This window comes from Perca flavescens, chromosome 2 (assembly GCF_004354835.1).
Source record: "Perca flavescens isolate YP-PL-M2 chromosome 2, PFLA_1.0, whole genome shotgun sequence".
Taxonomy (NCBI): domain Eukaryota; kingdom Metazoa; phylum Chordata; class Actinopteri; order Perciformes; family Percidae; genus Perca; species Perca flavescens.
This window is the reverse complement of record NC_041332.1, coordinates 38,045,182-38,063,918: the sequence shown is the minus strand read 5'-3', so window position 1 is coordinate 38,063,918 and position 18,737 is coordinate 38,045,182. Positions and strand designations below refer to the sequence as shown.

The 18,737-nt window shown below is 40.5% G+C and overlaps 2 protein-coding genes across 3 annotated transcripts in view; both read left to right on the top strand.

The window, feature by feature from the left end:
* The window catches only part of hpgd (15-hydroxyprostaglandin dehydrogenase), a 34,516-nt gene extending 29,353 nt beyond the window's left edge, over positions 1-5,163 (top strand). For both annotated transcript variants that reach the window (XM_028588329.1, XM_028588321.1), the window contains exons 5-7: positions 430-506; positions 714-877; positions 4,487-5,163. In XM_028588329.1, the coding sequence (XP_028444130.1) occupies positions 430-506; positions 714-877; positions 4,487-4,610 (365 nt within the window). In that variant the 3' untranslated portion in view covers positions 4,611-5,163. The remainder of the gene's footprint in view (positions 1-429; positions 507-713; positions 878-4,486) is intronic.
* An 8,274-nt stretch (positions 5,164-13,437) lies between these two features.
* Positions 13,438-18,737, top strand: part of ppp1r35 (protein phosphatase 1, regulatory subunit 35) — a 12,060-nt gene continuing 6,760 nt past the window's right edge. The window contains exons 1-3 of the mRNA XM_028599572.1: positions 13,438-13,588; positions 15,375-15,597; positions 16,172-16,280. Of these exons, the coding sequence (XP_028455373.1) occupies positions 15,376-15,597; positions 16,172-16,280 (331 nt within the window). The 5' untranslated portion in view covers positions 13,438-13,588; position 15,375. The remainder of the gene's footprint in view (positions 13,589-15,374; positions 15,598-16,171; positions 16,281-18,737) is intronic.

The following is an 18,737-nucleotide window of genomic DNA, read 5'->3' as shown; positions in this document are numbered from 1 at the left end:
TCAGTTTGCAGGATTTTGGAACCTTCCGCAGTATGGCTCCAGTTCTTTCAAATACAAATGTATGTAGTAGGTTTTTCTTAGTTTTATTTGAGATTTGCGGGAAGATGGTAATTTAAAAGCATAGAAGTACCTTGAAAATGAAATAAAAATAAGAACAATAGCAACAAATTTGTTTAAAAGCACTACCCATCACTTACAGTGAAAGAAACTCAAACATTATTTTAGAGGCTGTTTGTTTTCATTGTGGGGAAATGAAACTGTAGATGGAGATGTTCTGGTGCAACTGTGAGAAATAGGGGCTGAGCCTTATCTGGACCAAAGCACCCTCCAATGGTTAGAGTTCAGTTCAGTTACACTGATTGTTCTATGCTAGGCGTTGCTGCTGGTAACATGTTTGTTACATTGTTTCCTCTTGTTCCTCTTATTCAGCCTTCATGCATTCTCCTCATCAACCTGTCTACACCGCTACTAAACATGGAGTCATTGGCTTCACTAGAGCTATGGCGGTAAGGCACACACACACACACACACACACACACACACACACACACACACACACACACACACACACACACACACACACACACACACACACACACACACACACACACACACATTAAATAAGACAGTATAAGAAAAACTTTAACTTTTGTAGAATGGGATGTCCTCCAGTCAACTCACAGCTCAGCACCTCCTCCCACATGTTGTTGCAGGACGCGTCCTCTCTGGGCCAGTACGGCGTTCGGATCAACGTGCTATGTCCCGCCTTCGTCGACACTCCTTTGCTGCACTCAGTGGAACATGAGGACAACATGGGCAAGTTTGTCAAGTTCAAGGATGATTTCAAACTCAGCATGAGCAAGTTTGGAGTTTTACAGTAAGTTAAATCACACACATATCACTGATGGTTTACCCAATCAAAATTCTCCTTTTTTGTCACGCCGATCCTTTTAACTGAAATCAGTTTAACACACTGTGCATTTATAGTGAGACATGCAGATGAAAAGTAGCTTCCTGCTGATTTTCTGAGCAACAATGTACACATTTGTTAGTATTTTCTACTAAGGCAGCAAAGGTTGAACTTGTCTTGGAGTGTTAAGTAATTTGGGGTAGGACAGATCCTCTCCAGCTGCCGGGAGACTGTGCAATACAGAAACAGCCGATCGAGAATAAAACATATACTAATTGATTAATGTTTGGTTCCCTTGTGAGCAAATGATTACATTTGGAAATAGTGAACCTTGGTTCATTGGATCACACATAGCATACATTAGCAAAAACAAATATAGCCTAGTGAGGCTTAATGACCATTTCTTAAATGAGAAATTCTTGCAGTCAAGAAGCTTCACCATATTAAAAGGGAAAATGTGCCACCTTTAATGTGGATGTCCAATCAGTGCTGATGATAAATGTAGTCCATTGAATAAATACATGACCCAGTGTGTGCTATATGGATTGAGGAACAAAATGATCCTGGTGGAGATGTGGCAGCTGTGCCTACATGGACTAGGATGCTTTGCCTGTGAGCGCCAAGTTTGCTAAGCTTTCTTACCTATTTTGGTAGATTTCTGTGTGTGTGTGTGTGTGTGTGTGTGTGTGTGCGCATGCATGCATACTTTACATTCACATTACTCACACAGACGTGTTCCAACATGATCAAGCATATTGTTTCGTGGGGAAAGAATGCGTCATGTGTTCATTGATGTGTGTCTGTGTGTGAAGTGACAAAGACAGACCCTTTTTAATGGGGCACATGCCCGGGTTTTTATGTGCTGTGCCCCAGTAAAATAAGTCATATTTTCATCCTCATCCCGATATGAACAAGCACTATAAACACCTGAAACACGATGAATAATAAAATCAAAACAACCAAAAAGACATACGGGCCCCGGCTACCGACCCGCATGTTTATTGTCAGGCTGCACGCACACACAGACATCTTGTTATCAAGTGATAACAAGATAAGTGAGAAATTATTGCTATGTGTCTGCTGTCTATAAGTGTGTGTTTCCAGATCAACACAAGATGATAACTACAAGTACCAAGACAGTGAAGTGAAGGTAACACTAAATAAGTGGACGTTACTGTAATTATGTGCAACATCATGGGTAAAAAGCCAATACTTAATTAAAGCTGCAAGCAGTGATGGACGGGGTTACCGGCGGACGCCGCTCCTTGCGACCGTGCATTTGCGTGGCACTCCGACACCGCATATCATCACCAATGAAAAGGGAACGCCCTGCTCAGTTCAATGATACTTCACACAAGACTCTACGTCATACAGTTAATTAGCTGTGAAAGGGGGCGTGGCCTAAACATAGGGGTCAGGCCAAACCTTTACCAATAAAAAAGAAATTTCAAGAAGATATGACAATGTAAACTGTAGTTATAGCCACTTTCTCGTTCCTTGCTAAACACTCAAAATGGCCGCCACGCCACGCCCACACCGTTTGACGAAAAGTTTATCTTTTAATAACTTTTTATCTTTAAGGTGTTGAGATGGTACAGACCAAATTTGAAGGATGGATGAAATCTCTAGGAGGAGTTCATTAAAGTATAGCATCTTGACTTTTAGGCCTACTACCTGTTGCCGCTAGGGGGCGCTATGACTTTGAGTTAATTTTGTCCGGTAAATGTCCTCAGAGTTAGAGTCTTATGAATCCTGAGAAGTTTCGAGCCAATTGGACAATGTATACTTAAGTTACACCCACTTCCTGTTTTAATGGCGAAACGCACAAAATGGCCGCCCCGCCACGGCCACACCCTATGATTAAACTTTTTTCTTTTAACAACTTTTCATCTTTAACGTCTTAAAATGGCACACACCAAATTTGAAGTTGATCGGATGAAATCTCTAGGAGGAGTTTGTTAAAGTACGAAAATGGCCAAAATCGCACTAATTTCAAACTTTCAATTCAAAATGGCGGACTTCCTGTTGGATTTAGGTTATGGCAGACATACGTATGGCGTACGTATGTCTGATTTCTTTTATTGACAGTTTAGTTGTTTCTTTCCACTGAGATATTATAGAATAGAAGCTTTGTCATTATACTATACATTATACTAAAAAAAAAAGATAGTATTACTGAGTTTGTATGTTGACTTTGCTGCTGTAAATTTTAATGTGGCTGCTTTAGAAACAACATTTAGTTAAATGTAAAACATTCAACACAAATCCTGTAGTGAATTTAAAAACTCAGCTAACATGCACACTTAAATATTTGTTTAATTATCGCAACTCATATCTCGGCGCATCCACATGATACAAGCCTTCAGTGTTTGCACCCACCCCCCACCCCCCTCCTCTCAGTGGTGGGGTAAAACACATCACTCGAGCTGCTGCACGCGAATGCCGTCTGGCGACACCATTTTGTAAACATAGCCATACTGAGAACTACAGAGAGAGTTGTGTGGAGCTGTGTGTTAGCTTTTTATCAACCCATTTGGCAATGGCTTGAATGTAGTAGGGGTTTAAATGAAGTTAACTGCACACAATACAGTAAAAAAAAGTAAATCATAACAAATTACATTTTATCATTAAATATTACGAAATATTTGAAATTATCAAGATATTTATACATCAATGGTACATTTTACATGTAGTGTTTTGTTATGTTGTGCTAGCACATGATATGTAGAATATACTGTGTGTAATACCTCAAGTATAGGATCTACACACGTTTTGTAAGAATACTGTACGTCATTGCTTTTTATTTCACTAGTACATACAGGTACTGGACAGAGTAAGTGGTCAACATGCACATGCCTTTCAGTCAAAGAATGTTAAACAAATTGCTGAGCTGTTATTACTAAAAAAATGCTCTTACTAAAGTAGGATATCGGATCTGGTGATTTTCTGTTTGTGAACTGATTTGCCATTTGGCTCTTTCCAAATAACTACAAGTTAAAATGTGTAAACACTCGGAGCCACTCAGTATCTCTGTGACTTTTTTCTGTTTCTGTGTTCTGATTTATTATTATTATTGTTATTGCATTTTTATTTTACTCAATTTGCTCAAGTGTCTATTTGGAGCCATTCAAAGTGGGACTGAAATAAGGCACAGACATAAATGCTCTTGTGCTACACATAATAGGACAGCTATGAAACAATCAGATAAAATGTGTACCAAGGCCCTGCATCACTTCCCTACGGGGGTTCATTTCAGTTAGTAATGGGCATTGTTATTTTAACACTAGATACTGGCCTGACCAAACTGTCTGGCTCTATTAACACCTTCTTTAACAGTTCAAAGTGTGATTCTCAGAGACATGCAGCAGAAGGGAAGTGTTAAGTTCCAGAGGAAGTTAAGGCTAGATGACTTCCTGATCTCACACACGTGTTCATGTGTGTGTGTGTGTGTGTGTGTGTGTGTGTGTGTGTGTGTGTGTGTGTGTGTGTTTGTGTGTGCGTGCGTGCATGCGTGCATGCCTCTATTTTCATCAGTAATCTTATCTAATCACACATTTTCACCCTGTTTATCTTCAGGCCATCACTGATAGCGGAGGGAATGATGAAGATGATTATTGACACCAGTCTGAATGGAGCGGTGATGAAGATCACATGCTCCAAGGGAATCCACTTCCACACCTATGAACCCATGTCTGCTTGAGCCTTGATATACTGGACTCCACGCTGCTGCTGAGGAGAATACAGTGCCTTAAACTGTCTTAATGCAACACACCAGAAACAGGTTCAGGACATCAGGCTGCTTCTAGACTCAATATCCGAACTGCGTCAGAGCATCATTTTGATTCTACAGGAAAAAACTGACCTGAACAATGCCTGATCATGTATATAGGCCTACAGGTGTCCAACACATGAATGCTATCCAAATAATAGTAATAGGCTGTCTGTCTGATTTTAATAATTATAGATCTGTCTTTTTCAGTTAGCTTTCTATGTGTTACAGGAAATAGTTGAGTCAGTGTCATCCACCTCAGACATCACTGATTATGTAGCTTATGTAATTGAACAGTGTTATCAGCTGTAAAAGTTATTATTTAACAGATATATACAATTTGTGTAAAAATAAAAATAAATCAGTGGGATAGTTTAATATGAAAGATATGGGACTTGTTTATTGATATTCCAAAATGAATGTAAGACTATGTCTACATTAAGCCGTTTTAAACGCCATTTCTGTGTAAAACCATTTGCATCCACACAGTGTTTCCAGCTTTTTTTTTTGCAGAGTACTCTCTCAACTACTATTCTTAATGAAAAGGGCAGAGATGCAGTGCAGATACAGTGGGGCCGTGACCGTCTATGCTGCTTTTTGGACAGCAGGGTCTGAAAAGGATGCTGAGATTTGTGAGAGGCTCAGATATAATCTGTTTTACGAAAATGTTTCTCATATTTACAGCTTTGAAGGGACTGGCATGTCGACCAGTAACACATACCGGTGGATCAGTTTTGGACCCTGCACATACAACTCCTACCAAGAGCTACGCATGGAGATAAAGAATGTATTGACCAGTAACTGTACAATGGATATTGTGTAGTAAGAGAATACACATGTAATTGTCGTCATGTGTGGCAGCCATGCGGGTCAAACTCTGGCGCTGTTTTTAACACAGGTTGCAAATTCAAACAAAACTAATTGGTTATGTTTAGGCAACAATACCACATGGTTAGGAAAAGATTGTGGGTAGGTTAGGGTTGTCCGGTTCTGTGTAAAACACGGGCCATCCTGAGACTGGTGTCTGGTGCCCATTACTGCTCATTCAAACCCCAAGGATATTTTGTTCCAAGTGTATTAAACCATTGTTTTATATTATATACATTATAAATATATATATTTTGGTTCAGGCACTGTTTAGGTACCGGCACCGTTTTAAAAGTATCGTTTTAGCACCGGTATCAGAAAAAACCTAAACGATACCCAACCCTAAATACAATGTACATTGAATGTGTCTGTTCTTTTTATGTTTAATGTTGTATTTATGTTGGAAAAAGTCATTTTGATTACATTTTTAATTTCTTCAACATACTTCGTAATACACTTGGAACAATACATCAGATAGATACAGTTTTGGGTTGTTGGAGCAATGGGACAATAGTTTAATTACTATTTTGGATTGTAGATTTTTCACAGAGTTGATGTGATTCAAAAATGGTTTCTGCATAATCGTCTTAATTGGTCTAAATTTGCTTTGTACGAAAATATCCTGCAAATTATAATTCCTGCGAAATGCTGAAATAATTTTGTGGTTTTGGAGTGTTCGTCTTAGTTTTTCTGCAAAATTTTAGTCAAACCCAGATTCTGTTTAGAGTACGTTGTAATGAGAGGAATAGTATTTGGTTTATTTTCCTCAATACCGGATGTGGGATTCAAAAAGGTAAATTTGAAGAGTACACAATGGTTGTACAGCAGCAGCCCAATGTACAATGTACTTGTAAAAACCCACAACATCAATGTCTGTCCATTTGTATTTCTTTCCCTAGGCTATTTGTTTAGCTTCCCGCTTGTTTGTATTTTGGCAGATTGTTTGTATTATTTGCACAGGGAATAAAGTTTGAATGGGTCGAGGCATGAGTATGTGGCGGTGGAACTGTCCGAGCATGTTGAAACCTTGGGACAGGGGGAGCATTGTCTGGGTCCCTCATTGTCTTCAAGGACAGTGGAGCTGGCTGCTGTGTAGGTGGGGGTGCTGGTGCATGAGGTGCAGGTGATTGTGTTGGAGGTACTCGTGCCTGAGGGGAGTGGCTCCTCTTTGCTGGTGGTGGTGATGGCTGTGGTGGAGGCCTTTGATACTAAGTCATTAGTTTGAGATAATAAGTCAATATTTTGAGAAACTTTCTCATCATTTTGAGGTAATAAGTCAGTATTTTTAGAAACTGGGGCAATAAGAGGAGCACCAAACCGCTGTAATACAACATAGGAAAATCAGCATTTAAATATTTCCATCTGTTCACACCAATGAGTGATTAACACAAATAATCAGTGGTGTAATTCATTTAATGAAAGCTTACTATGTGGTTTTCAATTGTAATTTAAACTATTTATATCTAAACCCTTGTATTTTCAGCTTTCTTTAGACCTTTACTACACCGAAGATGAGATTTATGAGCTGTCATTGCTAGGGGAATGGCTTAACGCTCAGTTACATTGTAACCTTGGTTCTGTGAGTGAAGAGACTATCTCTCCATCATTCCATATTCCATATGTACAGGGATGATAGGTAGGTGGATACTTCTTTAAGACACACTGGCTTGCCCAGCCACGCCCTATACTATTCCCTATAGAGCACCTATAGGAGAGATAGTCTCTTCACTCAGAGAACCAACGTAACCGAGCGTAATCTATGGTATCGCGACTATCTCTCCACCGTTACATATTCCATATGTACGGGGAACTCTTTAAAGGGGTGATAGAATGCAAAACCGATTTTACCTTGCCATAGTTGAAAAATGACAGTTTGGTGGGTAAATATAGGACATAACCTTAAAATCCCATTGACACCTCTTTCCTCTGCAAATCTCACAATTTGAAACTGCCTCTGAAAACTTGCAAATCTGAACGAAGCTAAAAGTTGACGTCAACTTCTCAAATCCTCCTCATTTGGCTCTACCTTCTTTCTTTATAATACCCCAAAATGTCCATACTAGGCCACTAACTGATCTGAGGTCAGTTAACTGATCTGAGGTCAGTTAGTCTTGTAAATCTAGGTCGTGCTATTCCAGTACAAAATTCACTTCTGAGACTTTTTTATGCACGAAATCAACTATGTAAAGCTCAAATATGGGCCGTTTTATGAAAATTGATGGCTAATTGCAAATTTGGTAAGTCAGTGTCAGACTTCACAAGCTCCACAATCTGCCGAGACAGACAGACACTCTCCTCTCCCCGCGCTTACTAGCTACGAGGTGAGTTGTGATTCTTTGGAGGAGGTTTTTTTATGTCGCAAGAGTAACGTTAGAACAACAATAGTTATAATGAAAGTGTCCCAACTTTTTTATTTTGTTTCGGCTGTTTTAGCCGCTGCGCCTGTAGCCTCGTGAGACCGTCCTGATCTGGCGAGCCCCAGTTTTCCACTCGCAGATCAGTCTGGCATCTTGAGATAGAGAAAATTTGGAGCCGTTAGCCAAAAGACTGGGCCAATCAGCGTTGGTTTTGAGGTGGGTTAGGTGGTGATAGACAGATGGTTTATCCAATCAGCTAACCAGTATTTTCAGACAGCGGTAGCCCTAAATCTGTTAGCCGCTCGCTAATGCTTTTTTCTCTTGGATCTTTCTTTTGGAATATGGTCCGGGAACCTGAAATGGTTCCTTTTATTCCTAAATTCTCGTTACACAAACGGCAAATCTCCTTTACCGACATGTTGCTTGCATGCTGAGCTAACGAGCTATGCTTTGCCTGCAGCAGCAGGGGCGGGCTTGTGGTTGTATTTTCATACGCTTCGTGGATCTGATTGGTTGATTTGGCCCGTCTATCACCAACATAGGTGATAGACAGATGGTTCATCCAATCAGCTAACCAGTATTTCCGCCCCTTCCCAAAAGTTCTCCAACGGAAAGTTCCCAGATGGATATGCCGAGCAAATGCGAAGCAATCCATCTGGCGGAGTCAGGTTATCTCGCCTGGGCATGTAACAGACAGTGTGTCTGTGTTTGTGTGTGCGCGCTGTGCAGCGGTGTGTGTGTGTCAGTGTGTGTGTGTATGTGTCTCTGTGTTTGTGTGTGTGTGCGCTGTGCACAGGGCAGCAGTGTGTGTGTGTGTGTGTGTGTGTGTGTGTGTGAAATATGAGACCTGCTGTATCGTCACCAATGTATTGTGTATGTGGTTCCTCAACCAGTCAGCGTGCAGCGCTCATCTAAATATTCATGAGCATACCATATTTGGAAGAAAAGCTGTTGTTCCAAATAGAGCCATTACACAGGGATGCATAAGGGCCAAGAAATAGCACCTGGGCCATTTTCAGCCCAACCAATGTTAGATACCCTATTAGGAGACAATAAGGAACAGTGTGAAATACCCTATATAATCATTCTATCACCCCTTTAAGACCAGATAGTGTAAAAGAAAGTTATAATGAACTGTTCTAAAATAACACTATGAACCATCAACCAGGTCAAAGACCAAGCCTGAGAGGCAGAGGTGCTGCTGGGAGTAGGCTGCAAGATGCAAGACTGAACCAAGGAACACGCAGAGGCCTGCACCTTTTCTTTATTCAAGGCCGACACCTAAACAAAAAGGTCACTCCGGTCAGCCTGCAACTCGCTCAGCTGGAGCTTGCCTACTCTTCAGGCAATGGTATGCCAGAGTAACCCGGTGTCAAGGGAGAGCCACTTCAGATCAGGAAGGATGCAGAAGTGCTCCAAGGACCATGGTCAAACCCAAAGAGAGACTAAAGGACTGGACTTATGACCGCCAGCCTTAGGAAGCCTCTGAGAAATCAGGGAGCAGTCATGCTCATGCAGTGTGGAAGCACAACACACACTGCCTAGTCCAGCAGGGTTGCAACTGATTTTGGGATGTTATAACTTCTTTTACCCTTTCTGCTTCTCGCTCTTTTCAGAGATGGATTGATCAGTAAGGATGAGATTATAGCATATTTCCTCCAGGTCAACCCACTGCTCCATTGTAAGATGGGTCCAGGCTTCATCCACAGCATCCAGAAGACGATGGACCTGAAGCTCACCTTCTGTGAACACTGTGCTGGATTTGTGTGTATCTTAAGATTTGTTCAAAAGGTCAACATTAAGGCCTTTGCATAGTCCTTGAGTGCTCCCTTGTGGACAAATAAAATAGACTGTTCCTCTAAGTTTCATTTCTGCACTGCTATGTAGAGTTAAGTACCAATTAAGGCATTGACCAATCAGAGAAGGCTGTAACGTGTTTCCAGTATTCCAGCCTCTACCTCCTAGCAGTCATTGTACCAGAGATAATTCATCATATTAGAAGTAGGTTGCCTCGTTGACAGGATATATATATACAGTACAGGCCAAAAGTTTGGACACACCTTCTCATTCAATGTGTTTCTTTATTTTCATGACTATTTACATTGTAGATTCTCACTGAAGGCATCCAAACTATGAATTAACACATATGGAATTATGTACTTACTGTAACAAAAAAGTGTGAAATAACTGAAAACATGTCTTATATTTTAGATTCTTCAAAGTAGCCACCCTTTGCTTTTTTTGATAACTCTGTAAACCCTTGGTGTTCTCTCAATGAGCTTCATGAGGTAGTCACCTGAAATGGTTTTACCTTCACAGGTGGGCCTTGTCAGGGTTAATTAGTGGAATTTTTTCCCTTATTAATAAAAAAAAGCAAAGGGTGGCTACTTGAAGAATCAAGTAAGAATCTAAAATATAAGACATGTTTTCAGTTATTACACACTTTTTTGTTAAGTACATAATTCCATATGTGTTCATTCATAGTTTTGATGCCTTCAGTGAGAATCTACAATGTAAATAGTCATAAAAAAATAGAAGGAAACGCATTGAATGAGAAAGTGTGTGAAAGTGTGTCCTGTACTGTGTATATATATATATATATATATATATATATATATATATATATTTTTTTTTCCATTCTGGATTCCTTGTTTCAAGGCATTTGTGAACTTAAATCCATGAGATTTGTAAGTAAATAATTCTTATTTATTTTCTTCCTGTTAAATCCATAACTTTGGTCGAGTTGATGTGCTCTATGTAGCCAACAGTTCTCATTTATCTTGTTTATTGTATGTATGACCTAACTCAGATACAGTTAAACAGCCTTGGTGCAGTAACTTTGCATTTATAATGGATTTCAATTCAATTCAATTTTATTTACAGTATCAAATCATAATAGTTATCTCAAGACACTTTACATAGAGTAGGTCTAGACCACACTTTATTACTTACAAAGACCCAACAATTCCAGTAATTCCCCCAAGAGCAAGCATTTAGTGCGACAGTGGCGAGGAAAAACTTCCTTTTAGGCAGAAACCTCGAGTGGTGAGGAAAACTTCCTTTTAGGGTCGGTCAGACCCAGGCTCTGGGTGGGCGGTGTCTGATGATCCCAGTTGGGGGTGTGATGAACAGTGGCAATAATAGTCACAATAAAAATAATGGAACTATGACTAGAAATAGTAGTTGCAGTAGTTCATGTTGTAGCAGGGCACTGCAGGGCATTACAGGGTATAGTGGGACACTGCAGGGCATGGCGGGGAGTAGCAGGGCACTGCAGGGTGTAGCAGGGTATAGTGGGGCACTGCAGGGCATAGCAAGGTGTATCAGGGCACTTTAGGGCGTAGCAGGGCACTGCAGGGCGTAGCAAGGCACTGTAGGGCGTACAGGGGCATAGCAGAGCATCGAGCAGGACCAAGGTGCCACCCTAATCCAAGGAAAACTGCAGGGCGAGAAAACATGAGGGCTCCCGGGAATAAGCACCCCAGAGCTAAATATATATTACTGTTGTACACATTATACCTAAGTAAAATTCATAAGCTATTTCTGTTCAGTGTAGTTAATAGCTGTTTCATGTAAATGGAATAGTGGAGAATTACATAATTATTATGACAATTAAAGAATGTTATTTTTACTTTTCATTATGTTACAGAAACCACATGTTACTTCACAGATCTGAATTATGTGTGTGTGATAATCCATAAAGCACCATTTGAGGACATCTCCTTTTCCAGTTCTTACCGGACTATATGTGGCGATTGCAAATGCATTTAAGCAACTACACCTAAGAATTCTTCATTAGTGGCCGGGATGGCTCACTTGGTAGAGCAGGCGCACATATATAGAGGTTTACTCCTGTCATGCCTGCTCCTGTGTCAAGTTCTTATTGTTGTTGTAGATTCTTTCCATGTATTGTTTTATTTTGAAGGTTTCTGTTAGTGTTCTTATTCTGTTTGTCTTTTTCCCTCCATTGTGATTACATGTCCCCGCCCTAATGTGCTGCACCTGTGTCTCATTGTCTCACCTGTTTTGTGTATTTAAGGTCAGTCTTTCCCTTATCCCAGTGCGAGATCGTCAGCTTCTTTTGTGTTTAGCCTTCAAGCACTTTCCTAGTGTCCTGTTTTCTAGTTTGTTGTTTCCCTGGATTTTGACCACTGCCTGTTTTTCGGATTACCCTGTTTGCCTGCCGATTTTGACACCTTTGCTTGTGATTTTATTGAGTCTCCAATAAACTGTTTTTTGGCATTTTACGTACCTGAGTTGTGCATCTGTGTGTCCATACATCTGTGTGCGTGATAACTCCTCAACGCAGTGGCCGCGGGTTTGACTCCGACCTGCATGTCATTCCCCTTCTCTCTCCCCTTTCATGTCTTCATCTGTCCTGTGGAATAAAATGCCCCCCAAAAAAATCTTTAAATAAAATTTAAATAGGAGGTCTTAAGCTTGGGCTTATTTAACCAACACCTTCTTCATCACAAAATTCTCTTACTGCACTTTTCATGTCTCTGTTGAAGCATGCGCAGATGCTTATACCGATCATAGCCCGGTTAAGGTGTATAGCCGGAGGAATACCCCAGTTACACCGGGTTATTAGAACTCAGATTTGAACCGGGATAAGGTGTTTACATTGCGTTTAAGAAATCGAGCTACTGCCTTAAGCCGAATATAATCGTTTTTTTGAACTGCATGTAAACACACTCATTGAGCCCCAGACAGACAGAGGAGCCTTTGGAAACACGTTTCCATGGAAATAATGTATGTTTTTGTTGAGTTATTATTACACAATACTTTTTCTGACCTTTTTGAATATTGCCCCTGACATATAACTGATATTACAAAAAAGACTAAAACTAATAAAAATTAAAACAAAACTAAGCATTTTCAAAAAATAAAAACTAAACTAGCAAACCCGCTTTAAAAACTAATTAAAACTAACCTGAATTTGAAAACAAAAATAAAAATGCTATTTAATAATAATTCTATTCTATTTATAAAAATAAAATTTAAAACTAATGACAAATGACAAATGCAAAACTATAATAACCTTGACATACATACACACACACACACACACACACACACACACACACACACACACACGTATACATGCACGCAGGCACGCGCGCGCGCACACACACACACACACACACACACACACACACACACACAGAGCTGATCTGCTCTGCCTCTCTCTCTCTCTCTCTCTCTCTCTCTCTCTCTCAGACACACACACACACACACACACACACACACACACACACACACACACACATAGATCCAACGTTAACAGAGGATTGCTCCCCCTAATATAACACACCCATAACCAGAGATACAGATCCCCCAGGATGACAATTCAGTCTGCTAATCCTCTGCAATCCCTCCAAAAAAAAGGGGAGAAGGCATATCACAATATTAAGTTCATGAGATGAATTGATTTAGAGAAAATAATCTAGTGTCTTTCTTTTATTTTTTATGTTTATTTGTTTTTCGGCATTTATCTCTCGTTCACACTCTAGTCCAGTTGGTGGCGGCAATGCCCCGCCAATAAACCAAGAAGAAGAAGAAGAAGAAGAAGAAGAAGAAGAAAAAAAGAGCGAATTTTAAACGGATGCTAGCTCAAAGCCTGGGATAATAAAAGGTTTAACTTAGCAGAAATTGAGAGGATCCGCTCTGTCCGGACTACATCAGGTAACACAAAGGGAGACATAAAGGACGTGTTAGCTCTACAGGCTAACTGTAGCTTCAATGTTAAACGTTTAACTGTGATAGAGACCAGAGACAGCCAGTCTAAGCTGCCGTTAGTTGAGCTGGTTGACCTAACGTTAGCATACCGAAAGACACAACCACCTCACGTGATGAAATGAAAGGGAATATTTCATATACAGTGTTTATATGTATGTGTAGCATAGGCCTATAGTGTAGCTATATACAGCGGTGGAAAGTAAACTGCTAAGTACTTGCTATATTACAGTATCTGCGTATTTCCGTTGTATTCTACTTCATAACAGTTAGCTAGCTAGCTAGCTAGCTAATTCACTAACCCGTTACCGATGCAGGGGTCCGTGTGTCGATGTAGCCGTATCTGTGATTGTACAACCGGATACCGATTTGTATAGGCGAATCTTTACACCCCTACTTATTACCAATCATGTTTTCAATCAATCACAAAATCGTCTGTTAAAGAAAATCTTTAAACAATGAAATGTCCCTCCCAGTCTCACGTCTTCAAAGGTTTTTACTTTTCACAGATACAAAATCACAAAGTGCTTCACATAAAACATCTCATATGACCCCAATAAACCCTTTAACCCCATGCTGCATCATTTGGAGAAAGGCTAACACTGCGATTGTGATATAATGGTATGATGAGTTTACTTGCTATTATGGTTTATAGTAGCACAGAGGCCCGTTTCAGAAAGCAGGTTTAGTGAAAAATCACGCTGTTTCTCAATCTCAGGAATGCAAAGAACGGACTTGTGTTCTTGGGGAGAACGTTCTTGCTGGTTGTTGTTGAAAGAATGAACTCGCAAATTCACAAGCACAGAAAACGCTGTTAACAGTTTGAGATGATGCGTTCTTGCTGGTTTTTGTAGCACAGAGGCTACCTGCTGTGCTTCAAAATAACAGCTAGAAATAAAAACCACAACAATCTAACCACGTTATATTTAAACAATCTCCGGACAAGAAAAACTCATAATGCAGGGCTTCAGACACATTTTTTTTCACCAGGAGCACAGTGGCCCCCAACTGAAAATTTTACGGGGCACAACCAGAAAATGTAGGGGCACACACCGTAAATCAACATGCTAACCAAATATTCACATTTCTACTAATTTCCACTGTATTACTAATACATACTTTAATAATAGATGCAGAAATTACAATGTGCTGTTTCAAATTCAGTGTCACAGATTGAAGATGCAACATAAAAGGTAAACTGACAGCCCCATAGCTGTCATGACAGTAAAAATTAATAATATTAATAAAATATGTTATTTTTTAGCCTGTTTTATTTTCACCATGACCGTTTTTAATTTCTCTTTAATGTTTCATGTAAAGCACTTTGAATTGCCTTGTTGCTGAAAGGTGCTGTAGAAATAAAGTTGCCTTGCCTTACAGCCTCAGTCAGACACCAGGGCATAGAAACCACTGTTGTTCCTGCTCGTCTCCGAGGAAGTGTAACGTCAACAGCACCGCGACCCGCTTTCGGTTCGCCATTAATATCATATCGAAGCAAACGCTGTCTGCGTGAAGTTATGAAAAACTGTAACCACACTTGAAACCACTTTATCGGCATTTCCGTGACTCACTGTGAAAACTGCAGAGCCGACGTAGTGTGTGTGTTTGTTTCAGAGCTCTGTTCTCTGTCAATCACAACAATACACATACAAACTTTATAAGTTTATGTTTGTTTTTTAAAATCTAATAACTGAACTGTTGAACTGCTAATAGTAATTCTTGTTACTCCTGTCAGGATGACTTCCTCCTCCCTGCTCTCTCCTCCGCCCTCTCCCCCACCTGCCCCCCTCCCTCTCTCTTCCTCCTATCTGACTCGCTGTCCTGAACTCGACCTGTCGATCACACTCAGCCCCGCCCCCAGACCCGCCCACACAATCCTGGAGCCCCGCCCACAGAAGAGCAGTCAGCAGAGTGAGTCCCGCCCCCAAGCGCAGACGGGAAGAAAGGGGAACAGGCAGGTGATGACGTGTGTGTGTGTGTTATCTGTAATATGTAAAAGCACCTTAAGTAGTCATTAAGACCAGTAAAGCACTAAATAAATACAGTACATTTACATAAGGAATAGTAACCACCTCTTTAATAGTTTTATTGTTAGTCCATAAACTCCCACAGCAGTAACAGATCAGTTAATGGTGTAAGTCAGTGCCCCCCCCAAGCAGCATTCTGATTCCACAAGGAATGGCATCAAAGACAATCATGTTCTCCTGAATTCAAACAAAAAATCTGAATACCTGTACATTCAGGCATGCATGTCAAAGAGTTGGCCAACAAGTCAATTATTATTCCTGTACCAGTTTTCAAAAAATAAAGATTAGTTTTACTAGAGAATGTCCTATTAAGCCAAATGTAATATCTATGAGGTGAGAAGAGACCAAGCCAAAAGCATCTGTTTATCAAAGTTTGATTTTGCAAATAATATAATTGCATAATAACAGATTATGGCCACCGATTTGAGAGAAAATATAGTATGGAATAAAGTTCCATAGTGATGTTGGATTAATAATGCCATCATTTGTGTCTGGTGTCCTGCAGGTGGGTTTTGAAGAGCTGGTGGTCGTCACGGCAACATCGGCACAGAGCACAGCCACCCCACCTCAGCAGCCAATCATAGGTCAGAGAAGGAGCCGAGCATGTCTCCATGGTAATGTTGGGAATTGGGGGGTACAGATTCAGTTATTGAGAAATTATCAAAGATGTTTTATCAGTATTAATAAAGTTATAAATATGTGTATTCATAACATTACCAAATCAAAATGGGGCACCAACCTGGAATCAGGGACCAATAACTGAGCTGTGAAACAGACTCATTGGTGGTGTTCCCTTTTAAAATACTAATTTGATTAATTTATCCGGTATCTTTGAAGGAACAAAAGAAGGGTGAAATACGAGCACTGACCTGTTTAACCCAGCTGTTATTACAATCAATACACCAATAATCACAAACAACTGCTCTTTAAAGTATAATAGGATTTATTTAACTTCCAAATCATCAATCAATAGTTCTTCAATCAATAAACCTACATACTTGTTACAAACTTGTGTGTGTGTGTAAGGAAAAGGGAGAGACAGAAAGGAGGGAAACACGTTAATCAATCACATTCAGTGTCATAACCCAATTGCAGCATTAGCAGTTACAGACATTAATAAACACACCTAATTCTCTGCCCAGAAACCTTAAGCCTTGTGTTGACTTAGGGTCAAATTGACCCGTTTTTCAGTTTTTGTTTTATATCAGAAAATATGGGACTTAGAAATAAGCGCTGAAAACGTAAAGAAAAATTCTACAATTTAAAACGTTGGAAAAAGCAAAAACAAACTGTTTTTTCAAGGTTGCCGGGAAGACCGCACAAGGGTTAAGCCTTTCGGTGTGTTATCGTCCATTAATCCATAGATCTCCACGGTAATGGAACGATCTCCGGCCGCTCGTCAGCGGTGCGCGGAAAAGCTCTTCCCTCCTAAAGGCAGCTGGAAGGGAGTTATGTCGATTTGAGAAGAAAACGTTGTTTTTCTCTTCTGCAGATATGAAGACATAGGGCGCGTGTTTCACAGGATCCAATAGTGTTCTCCAGAACACCGAAATAATCCACTTTCCCGGGAAATGAACCATTTAACATACCTGCAAACTAATCACTTTTCAGCAAAAATCGCCGTTTTAAATGGGAAAATGTCATCCACGTGAATCGTGTAGATCCAAAGAGTTTTTATTTGGGGGTGGGGGGTCCGAGACCCGGTGCTAATATGGCACAGGTGCCTTAATGACTGTTATCTACCAGACTGAATAGCAACGTGGATTCCGGTGCCTTATTTAGGTGCTACGGACATGCCTGCGCTTCTCTTTGATGCTCTGAAAACGCAAGTTAGAGGGAACTGTAAAATTGCCGCACGGGACGCTAGTTAAAACACTACAATCGACCGCAGGTAACGTTAGCCTACCGTTAGCTAGCAGCTGGAGCAAACACGGTTAAAATGCTGACAGCTAAACGGTGTGAAGGGTGTCTGTATTTCACTGGAGAGGATTCCAACAACAGTCTATAGCTGCTGTTGTCTGAAAAACAACACAGATGTTCGTTCACTTGAAACCATAGACTGTATACAGTCTATGCTTGAAACTCAAGTCAAAGTTATTGTAAAATACCCTTTTCACATCCAGTGGTTGTTTCTGTCGTTTAACAGGAATTTACTGGTGAAATAAGTAGGGCTGTCAAAATTAACGCGTTCATTTTTGCGTAAATTTTTTAAAGGTGCAATATGTAATATTGTATGTAATACTGGCAGCTAGCGGTTAAAATAGTTACTGCACTACAAATTCAAAATACTGGAGAGTCGTCTCCCCCGCCCCCTCCTGCCCAGACTCGAAGTTCACGGGAGTTGCCAGGCTGAGACCGCAGCATTCACAACAATGTTGCTAGACGCTTTTCTCACATAGCCAGACGTTACTCCACAGCACAGCAGAGTAGCTAACGTTAGATGCTAGTCTCACATACCAGACATTACTACAGCACAGCGGAGTAGCTAACGTTAGATGCTAGTCTCACATACCAGACATTACTCCACAGCACAGCAGAGTAGCTAATGTTAGATGCTTTTCTCACATAGCCAGACATTACTCCACAGCACAGCGGAGTAGCTAACGTTAGATGCTAGTCTCACATAGCCAGACATTACTCCACAGCACAGCAGAGTAGCTAACGTTAGATGCTAGTCTCACATAGCCAGACATTACTCCACAGCACAGCAGAGTAGCTAACGGTAGATGCTGGCTATATTGACAGTTATAAAAGCCCGTGCTTACGCGGAGCTCTGTAACCAACTGACAGACACACTTTTTCGGCTTAAAATGACAGTATGAAGCGCTAAAAACGCAACAACCTCACTGTCCTCTCCACACGCCAGTCAGGCACACTTCCTCGGCTTAGAATTACAATACGAAACGCTAAAAATACCACTACCTTGCCGACGGAACACACTTCATTGACTTAGAATTACGGCAACAATCGCTAAACACACTGCAAACTCACAGTCCTCTCTTTCCGATTTACAGCCCCCCTCTCGTGGCTTAAAATAACTCACCGTTGTCGGCTCCAGCCGCTGAAGAGGC